Genomic DNA, 10,326 nt, shown 5'->3' on the forward strand with positions numbered 1-10,326 from the left:
GAGGGCGGGTGTGCTGCCCGAGTTGGAAGAGGGCGGTTGGGGAAGGGCTGCGTGCGTCCTCCCGGCTCGCCTCTTAGTTGTGACCGCCGCTTCACCGCCAACGTGGGCGGCCCCGCCTGCAGACGCCGGGCGGCGGAGGCGTTTCAGCTTGCTGCTGTTTGATTGTAACTGGAGGTGGGGGACCGCCTGGGAGAACCGTGGATTTCTTAGGACGGCAAATAACTTTGATCCCTTTCGGAATCAAAGCACGTTTTCTGTTGCGCTGAAAGTCTAGAGGCTTTTATATTTAGTGGGGAGTGAATGAGGAATGGTCTTGTGTTACGCGTTCAAGCCATTTTCTTCCCAGTTTACCATTCATTTAATTAAATGTCAGCTGCCTGCAGAAAATCTGCTTGGGGACATACTTATTCTGGCAGAAAAACGTGACAAACTACAGGCATCAAGACACGAGTTAATCAAAAGGGTTCATTTATCCCACAAATTATTTTGTAGGCCTGACTTTTATCATATAGGTTGTACTGGTGCCCTGAGTTACCAGGAGGTTGGCTGGCTGTCTCTGGTGAGATTTTGTGTGATACCTTGTCAGGTGGAAATCTGCTGTGGCAGCAAGCAAAGTGGTTCATCTCTGGTGAAGGAGCCAGCTGGCCTGATGTGGTGTGTTCATCCGATTGGAGTCAGGGGGATCCAAATATGTATAGCTGCAGAACAAGTTAGAAAGCAGCACTGATGTGGTGAAGAAGGCAACATAAATGTAGTCCATCCTTTAAAGGCAGTGACATCCTTGTATATGCTTGCTTAAAGACAGGTGAAGTGAGAAACATCTCATGGGGAGCTAACCTTGTGAAATCATTTTTTGGGGTAAATGTATGAATTTTTGAGTGCAGTCATTTGTAGCTATATTAACATCTGTATTTGTTTGAAGTGAATTTACGCAAGACACAGAAACAGCTAAAGAAGGTGAGGTCACTGCAAACTGCCAGTCATGCATGTGCAAAGAAGTTAACACTGAGGAAGGAGATGGTGATGATGACAGCAATGATGAAGAGGAAGATGAAGACTGGGACTGGGATGATGAGGTGGGAAGACTCATGAAGCGCCACAATGCTGGTGGTGGATACAATCCACAGGTATGTTGAGAGCTATTTTGTGAGCATCAAGGGTGCCCAAGAGCAAATGGAGCTAGCTTGGAGGCTTTGGTCTTTGTTAGTATTATGTTGAGCATAGATGCAAATGGAAATTTTTCATCAAGAGAATCTCTTTCCTTCGAGTCTGTTCTTCTGCCATGCTATGTGTGTATGTACGTTGTAGCCAGAGCTCCTTGATTTCCTTGTCTCTGTTGCTGGATTGTCTTTGTCACTGCACTTTTCCTTCTGTTTCTTAGCTTTCTCAACCTTTCTTTGCCCACCCCATTCTCTACTGGTGTTGCTTACTTTTTGGTATTTGTGCTCTGTGTTTTTAAGCATCTTCCCCCTCCTTTTGTGTGTAATTTTGAGACTGTACCTGCTTGTAACACCCAGGTGAAGCAGGTTATGTTTTGGACTAAAAGTGAAGGGGGCAAAAGAAAGCATAGGAGATGGACGGGGGGTTGCTAGAAGTGGATTAATTTAGAGTGTATGTTGTTGACATAGAAACTCTGGCATTGTGCAGAATTAAAAGCATGTGTGATATGAGAACTAGCATCATTCTTCCCCTCAGCTTGGACACTGGAAGTTCAAAACCTCTTTTTCTTGTTGATACCAACATAACAGAATAGTTGAGATAAATTAGAGCGATACTGATCATGGTATATCGGATCTGACTTGCATCACTTGTCCTGGTTGACTTATTCTTGCCTTCAGTTAGTGGTTTATACTGTCCAGTGTTGGTGAAATCATGTTCAGATATTAATTGTGTTTGGAGAAGACTACTTGTAAGACAAGATGCCATCTTGGAAAGTTTTATCTATTCATTACCTTCTCATTTCTTCCTCTCACTCATATCTGTCTGCTATTTCCCTTCCTTTTACAGATGGAAAAAGTATTAATATGAGAGACTTTCAGCTCAATTCCCAGACTAAGAATGAATGTGAATTGGGGTACTTCTTGGAATTTTAACTAATGTATCACCTGTATTTTCTTTTCCTGAATTAAATAAAATCTGATGTTAAGCCATATCCCTTTATGGTTTTCTATTCGTAGCTCTAGACATGGGCTTTTGAGCTGACTTTTCCAATGACATTGTTTGTAATTCAAAGGTCTCTTTAGAGAAGGCAACTTATTACATTAACAAATCCTTTGTTTGCCTTTCAGGCAAATAGACAGACCCCTAGTTGCTATTCAGCAAAAATGTCTACACCTACAGACAAGGCTTTAAGGAAATTTGAACATAAAATTAATTTAGGTGAGTATAATTGCATTGTCATCTTTTATGAAAACAGGTACCACTCTGTGATGTTCTCAGACTAATTCTGCTTACTTAAAGTCAGAACTCACTGGAATGACAGTTAACCATTGCCAGGCCGATTAAAAAAAAAAAAAAAAAAAAAGGCTTTTGTGTACTTGAAGTTGCCTTTAGTCTCTATTAACCAGTTGTCCTACCCCTTTCCCCCTTTGGAGCCACAGGGCTGTTTTGTTGGTTTGGGGTTTTTGTTTTGTTTTATTTGTTTGTTTTTTGGTTTGGGGGGGGTGGGGTGGAGGGGGTGTTCCCCTTGACTTCTCCAGACCACATAAAGTTAAAGTATTTCTTCCCTAGCTTCTCCCTAGGAACAAGCTGTTTGGCTGGAGGGAGGTTATCAACTCTCTGTTGTGATGGTCATTCTCAAAGCTGCTACCACAGCTAAATTTTCTAGATGCTTGCAGTCCCCTTTAGTATTTGGGTGGTACATTATGCAACAGTTATCTTACAGGGGTAGAGTTTCTGTGATAAGTGAAGAGGCTGCTGTCCTAGCCAGTGTGGTTTGATGTTTACCATGTGATGGAAATGGCTGTTCAGCTCAGCCTGTTAGGGCTAGATGTAGCTGTGATGGGGCCTTTTCACAGGGCAGTAAACAGAGGTTGTGTTTTCCTTCATTTTAGAAATGCTTAATTATGAAGGTTCAAAAGAGTAGTGTGGGTATATGTAGTGGGTATACTGCAGCTTTTATACATCTAGCAATTCAACAAACACTATCTTAAATACGTGATGAAGAGAGAATCTTGGAGTCTGCTTATTCTGTTCAGAAAAATGGCATTCAATTTGTAACAAGAGAATGCTGGACAAACGTAATGATGATAAGTTATCCAAAAGGCATTACTTCTGGATGGCATTACATCTCCAAGTCTGTGGGAGTGCCTCACTCGTCTGTGTTGTTACCTTATAGTCCTTGAAATGTACACATAGTGGAAAGCTCGGTTAACCCTGGTATGTAGTTAAGCCTCTGGGCTTGTTAGCAAGAGCTCCACCTGTGTTTGAACATTTTGCTCTGGCATATGGGCTGGCAGCAGAGTTGCAGGTGCAGTTCTGAATGTAGGAAACTTCTTTGATTTGTTGGTTTTCTTTTTTTTCTCATTTCTTTTTATGTGTTTTTCAGATAAGCTGAATTTTGATGACTCTGTTATAAACAGAGTCACAGAAAAGTCTAGACAGAAGGAAGCAGACATGTGAGTATTACTTCTGGTTCTATTTTGATTTAAATAATTGGAGTAGTTCTTATTTCCTAGTGTGATCCTGTGTTTTGAATAAATTTATTAAGAAACCCAAAATTTGTAAATAGTCTGCATGCAGTTTGCTTTCTGATCTTAAACTACTTGGTTTCCAGATCGGTTGCTTAAATCATTCCAAAGTTTTGACACTTCTGTCACTGCTGCTGGTAGCACATCTCATTGTATTGGTGTAGTAGGACAGAAGTGACAGGTGTCATTCCACTAGCAAAGGACTATTTTCTCTCTGATACTCTTGTTCTAAACAGAGGTCCTTAAGCAGTTGGGCTAGAAAAAAAATACTGGAAGCCTTTTGAAGGTTCCACCTGATGATTTGGTGAGGAGAGGTACCTTTTTAAATTTTTTTTTGCTTTTGTTAAGCCTGCAGCTTGTAACCCTAAGTTGTTAAGACAGATATTGTTTTCTCTTGAGTGAGCATAATTCAGTGGAGGCAAGAAGATATCTGTAAAAGTGGAGGGCACTGATGTTTATTGGTTTCTTCCCCCACCCCTGCAGGAGAAACCTGTGAACTGAAAAGCCTTACTTCTTGAGACTCTCATCTTCCCTTTGATACAAAATGTCATGTTTTACTCTTAAGTACTGAGTCTGTGTGTGGGATTGTATAATTTTATTTTCACTTCTGCTAGGTACCGGGTCAAAGATAAGTCAGACAGAGCAACAGTAGAACAGGTAAGTCGCTAATGCATCAAATTTCTCTTTTGACTGGAACGTAAATAAATAACTAACCAACAATAAATAAATAAAATGGATACTGTAGGAACAGAGTTTTGCCTTGGAATTCTGTTTCCCTTGTTATCCTGAAGAGTCCTGGTTTTTCTTTATATTTGTTTCTTGTATGAAGGTTGTACTTGCTTCCATAAACATTTTGGAGGTCATTTTTGTGCATAGCATTGTGATTTGAGCATATATGCAATGCAGAATTCCATCTTAAACTTTTATTAAATTCCAAAGAACAATAAAAAACCGCTGGGTTTGCTTTTTCCTTTTTTCTTTAGCAAGTCTGAACTATTACTGGCCCAAGACCACATAGCTCCTTCGGTTGTGATAGCTATATCTTAAGAGAAACCTTATTTTACCACATTTAATGCAACTGTGGGTGGGAAATCATTCTCTTGTGTCTCTTCTAGAGCTAGCTCAAGGACATACGCTTAGCTTAAAAAAAAAAAAAAAAGTCATATTGAAACAATGAAGTGTTGTAGAATCATGGCAAAATTCTGAGTGGCTGCTGTTTGGATTATCATTTGATCCTTAAGAATTGTCTGATGTCATGTGTCCTTTAATATAGTATACTAAGAATGGACTGTATTAGTAGGTTTTGTCCTCTTCAAAGAGTAATTATGCTGACTTTTCTGTATTAAATTTGAGGTGTTGGATCCAAGGACCCGAATGATTCTGTTCAAGATGCTAACTAGAGGTGTCATTTCAGAAATCAATGGCTGCATCAGCACAGGGAAAGAAGTAAGTTTTATTACAGATGACACAATAGTGTTTTTCTCAGCAAGCTAGGTGGAAGCTTGTGGTGCTCAGAAGACGTATTGAAATACTTGGTTTTAGTAGTACTTTTTCTGGTGTTGCTTGATTGGTAGGAAGTTATCAAGATAAAATGCAATTTATATTAAAGGAAACAAGATTCCCCAAGTATGAAAGATATCTCAGAATACTTAAATGTTATCTTAAATTTGTGGATCTTGTTAATTGTAACTGCAATTTTTGTAGAATCACTGAATGGTCAGGGTTGGAAGGGACCTCTGGAGATCATCTACTCCAACACCCCTGTGCCACAGCAGGGTCACCTACAGCAGGTTGCACAGGACGGCATCCAGAAGGGTTTTGAATGTCTCCAGTGCAGGAGACTCCACCGCCTCTCTGGGCAGCCTGTGCCAGTGCTCTGCCACCCTCAAAGTAAAGAAGTCCCTCCTCATGTTCAGATGGAACTTCGTATGTTCAAGTTTGTGCCCGTTACCTCTTGTTTTGTCACTGGGCACCACTGAAAAAAGACTGTTCCCATCTACCTGGCACCCTTCCTTTAAGTATTTATAAGCATTGATGAGATCCCCCCTCGGTCTTCTTTTATCTAGACTGAAAAGACCCAAATCCCTCAACCTTTTCTCATAAGAAAGATGCTCTAATCCCCTAATCATCTTTGTAGCCCTTTGCTGGACCCTCTCCAGCAGTTCCCTGTCTGTCTTGCCTTGGGGAGCCCAGAACTGGAGTATATTTACACACAATATTAAACACTGCTTGAAAAAACATACAAACCTGGGTAATACTTTCTTCATCCAAGACTCTCTTCCGTGCAGATCAGACCAGCTCCAAATGTCAGCAGACATGGGAGTATCTAAATGGTGTAACAAAATTCTCTTTAAAATACTATAAGCCTCCATTGCTTTTACAAAACTAGCATGTTTGTGGACTGTTATTATCAAGTAATACTGCAGATAATTAAAGCCAGACCACGAATTTACAAGTAAATTAATAAATCAGTGCCTAGTCCCTAGGCTGATCTGGTTTTCTTCCAAGTCCTTGCATGCAGATTAAAGGCATACTTCCACCCTGTGTAGAGGTGTCAACGTGAGACATTTGGGCCATGCTTTAGGGCTGAAATAGTTCACAGACTCAAATTAACCCTTCACACAACGGCTTGTTTTAGTCTTCAAAATGTGGATGAGTCAGAGTTTTCCTGTGCATTGTTGGGTTTGTCCTATATGCATTGTTGCACCCCTACCCAGTGTTAGGTCCTTCCTGTAAGCTGCCCCTGGTAGAAAAAGAGATTGTCCTTGTGTGCAGTCTCACTCAGCTGGTTGCCACATAGAGGCTGGGGTGCAAAAGCTTATCAGAGCTTTTCCAGGATGTCGGAAAGAGAAGAAGAGAGAAGGTTATGTTAGTTTAAAGAGTGTTTCTTTAATATTATTTCTTCCTTTGTAATCCGATAGGCTAATGTATATCATGCCAGTACTTCGAATGGAGAGAACAGAGCAATAAAGATTTACAAAACCTCTATTCTGATGTTTAAAGATCGGGATAAGTATGTGAGTGGTGAATTCAGGTGAGTTTGACTTCTGCCTGGTTTTACTGGGGAAGTGATGTTGTTTGAAAGGTGGTGAAATCACCAGTGCTAATACTGCATTGATTGGCTAAGCATCTCTGCTGTCTTTTATTTCTTTATTTAAAGATTTCGTCATGGGTATTGCAAAGGCAACCCAAGAAAAATGGTGAAGACATGGGCTGAAAAAGAAATGAGGAATTTAATAAGGTGATTCTTCCAGTTTTTATTTCAGCATGCAAAGGTAACTGAAACTTTAAGTTTATAGGAGGTACTCTCCTATTGCTAGACTGCAGCTATCGCTACCCCTTAGGGTCTCTGAAGTATTCAGGAAAGTGTATTAAAATTCCCTGTGGGAGAGAAAAGAAAGGGTGGGTGAGGAATAAAGATATTCTTTTGTCTTGCTGCTCATGCTCTAAGCTTTTCAATGTCTGAATGCCCTGTCTGACATGACTGAAAAGTGAGGAAAAGCTAAAAAAAGCTGCTGGTGAGTAACAACATACTGTGTGATATAGGTTAATCTAGGATTAACCTGAACTGTGTAAAAATTCTTTGTCTGCCACAGGAATGCTTAGAGAAGGGTCAGAGCCAGAATGGTTGTGGCTTTTTGTATTCATTTCCTAGTTGTTCTTCACAAGTGAGAGTTTCCTGACTAGAGGAACTCTTGTTGTGTATTAGTTTTAAAGCAACAGAGCTCCTATAGGCACTAGTGCAATGCAAATAGAGTTTGGGTTTATTTTTCTGGGGCTTTGTTCCTGTGTTACAGGTTGAATACAGCTGGGATACCTTGCCCAGAGCCAATTATGCTAAGAAGTCATGTGCTTCTCATGGGCTTTATTGGTAAAGGTGATAGGTAAGTATCCTTAGAAAATAATTTTTTTTTTACTAATAGATTTCCACTACATTTTATTAAAAACAAACAAACCAACCCTCTGAATTTACCTACTATTATTTTAGGCCTGTAGACGTGTTACTTTTACATGTGCATGTGACCTGTAGAATACCCAGACGTTTGCCAGCTACTACTGCAGTCTGCATTATTTTGAAGCCTCAGTTGTGTGCAAAATAAAGTGGCTTAACCAGAGATTTAAGGCTGGAAAGACTTGCTAATCATACATGAAGATAGCTCAGCGTTCTGTAGTACAAACATTAACGTAGCATGGTCCAGGTTATCTCATGTTGGAAACAGAGCTCCAGTATCTTTGGCAAGCACATACCAAACTTTGCTGCCCTTCATGCTGGCTCCACTTAGCTGCTCATGCTGACTTGCTTGACACAGTGAGCAGAAGGATCAGGTACAGCAATTAAACCATTTGCAGATGGTACGAAGAAGGAAAAGGTATTCACTTTGTTACTTGTGTTGTAATTTCAAGGCCTGCTCCTCTGCTGAAGAATTCTCAGTTATCTGACTCCAAAGTCCGGGAGCTGTACCTGCAAATCATCCAGTACATGAGAAGAATGTACCAAGATGCCAGACTTGTTCATGCGGATCTCAGTGAATTTAATATGCTGTATGTTTTTAAACCTTGCTCTGAATTGTGACATCTAAAACGTATGCATTGGCAACCTCTATGTGAGAGTACTAATCTAACTGCAAGGAAGGGTGGGGTCCTTTTTGTGACCTGGTTTTGTAACTTATGTAATGAATTATGTAGCTTTTATCCCAGATCTGAGCTTTCTCTGTTTAAAAAAAGGCAAAACCAAACAACAACCAAACAAACAACACCCCACACACACACACCACCCCCCCCAAAAACCTTACAAGCAAATAAAAAACTCCCTCAACTAGAGAAAAAATTAGTAAGGTATATTTTTTTTTTTCTCTCCCCACCCATAATGCTACTTTTTGCATTCACAAGAAGACTATTTCTTTAAAGTTTAGAAATGCAACTTGTGTAGAAGAGGGAAAGGATTGACTGAAAAAAGTTGTTCTGGCCCTAATTTGTGAGGTGTATGCTAGAGAAATACGTTAAGAACTAGCAACAATCTTAAAGCACGCTTTGTTCCCTGCCTCTCAATCTCCCATATAATGTTGGTGGAGTTAGTGCAGCTCTCTGTTTGTTTGCAGGTACCACAGCGGGGACGTGTACATCATTGATGTGTCTCAGGCCGTGGAGCATGACCACCCACATGCTCTGGAGTTCCTGCGAAAGGATTGTGCCAACGTTAACGGTGAGTGGGCTGTGCTTCAACTCTTGTTCTGATAGCTGGTTTGTTTAGGAAAGTGAGCTGTGTTCACCTATGTTCTTTCAGGTATAAGTAACTAGAAATTGTCAAACTTCTGTTAAAATGCTCCCCCTTCTACATTCTCGTGGCTTCCTCAGGGAGCAGTGTACTGTGCTGAGTTCAGAAGAGTGTAGCCTATTTTGCTAGAAATCATCTTGCCAAAATGAGTCACCTGGCTGAATCTCAGATTTATGATAGATCTGAGATCACTCCGAGACCAATTAAAGATCAGTCCCAGTCTGCAGCAGCTCCTACCCCAATCTTAACTTCCCTTACTTAAAGGACTATGCAGACGTACTGATGTGTTTCCTTCTGTGAGTGGAATCCACATCTGGAATTCCTCAGCTGGCAAGAAGTTACTGTGTGTAATGAAGTTCCCTGCACTTACTTGTCCAGGTCAGCTGAGGGGATTGAGGCATAGAGTGATTTATTAGAGATGCTATCACTTGCCATAGTATTTTGATAAACAAGGTACCTTTATGGTATTTTTCTCTTGAAAATTTGGTCTTCGTGTGTGAGCATGCGTGTTACATAACAGACACCTCCTGGTAGGCTGTTTTTCTCTCTGAGGACGAGATCTGTCACTGCAGGCTGCTTTTCTTCCCCCTTTCTTTCCAGATTGACTTCTAATTTTACAGAGACTCTGGAAAGTCTGTGGGAAAAGAATTGTGTGCGTTTTGATGCTATGTGTTTGTTGATGCTCAGTAAATGTTTGTTGATGCTCTGGAAAATTAGCAGTTTTTCCTTTTTCTGTTCATGGATTTCTAACAACTCCCTTCTGGCTCAGATACTTGCACCCTTCCATTTTTTTCATGTCTTTTGGCTTGCTCTCCCTAAATACTCTTGTACCTCAGTGAGTTGCACTGGTTTTGGAGTGTTTTGTTTGTTTTCTGTCACTGTAACTTTTTCTGTGTAGTCCCTCTACAGAGACTCTGAGAAACACTTCGTTTGATGCTCTGCCCTAGCTGTGAGCATTGTAAAGATTTGTGGTTCTATAGGCACAGAGAGCTGTCTCCAGACTTTGTTCTTTCTATGATTAATTTCTCATGCTGAGAGATCTGAGAATTTTAGTAGGAAACACTTATTAAGCAGTCCTCAGTGTCTTTCGCTGGTGTTTTTCAGTACAGAAGTGCAGCCTCTGAATTTGGTTATATTTGACTCAAAAAACCCAATTCTGAGTGTAGTACTGAGGAAAATTCTAATATGTTAATGTGTCTTTCCTTTTAGGTTGATAATAGTTAGGCTGTACTGTGTTTCAGTGGATACTTCTATTTCTCTCTGGCATAAGTTTGAGGTCTACATTTCTTATTCTTTGAAATAAATTTTCCATCTTAGTCATTGCAAATACTACACCTGTCTTAAATTGTTTGCTACTTAGCT

The 10,326-nt window shown here is 40.3% G+C and overlaps 1 protein-coding gene across 1 annotated transcript in view; it reads left to right on the forward strand.

The window, feature by feature from the left end:
• Positions 1-10,326, forward strand: part of RIOK1 (RIO kinase 1) — a 22,211-nt gene that overhangs the window by 4,858 nt on the left and 7,027 nt on the right. Inside the window, exons 3-13 of the mRNA XM_009885425.1 lie at positions 587-692; positions 923-1,127; positions 2,289-2,379; positions 3,548-3,617; positions 4,304-4,346; positions 5,043-5,135; positions 6,611-6,723; positions 6,850-6,930; positions 7,487-7,573; positions 8,094-8,231; positions 8,789-8,892. Of these exons, the coding sequence (XP_009883727.1) occupies positions 587-692; positions 923-1,127; positions 2,289-2,379; positions 3,548-3,617; positions 4,304-4,346; positions 5,043-5,135; positions 6,611-6,723; positions 6,850-6,930; positions 7,487-7,573; positions 8,094-8,231; positions 8,789-8,892 (1,131 nt within the window). The remainder of the gene's footprint in view (positions 1-586; positions 693-922; positions 1,128-2,288; positions 2,380-3,547; positions 3,618-4,303; positions 4,347-5,042; positions 5,136-6,610; positions 6,724-6,849; positions 6,931-7,486; positions 7,574-8,093; positions 8,232-8,788; positions 8,893-10,326) is intronic.

Source organism: Charadrius vociferus, unplaced genomic scaffold (assembly GCF_000708025.1).
Source record: "Charadrius vociferus isolate BGI_N301 unplaced genomic scaffold, ASM70802v2 scaffold375, whole genome shotgun sequence".
In the NCBI taxonomy this organism is placed as follows: Eukaryota; Metazoa; Chordata; class Aves; order Charadriiformes; family Charadriidae; genus Charadrius; species Charadrius vociferus.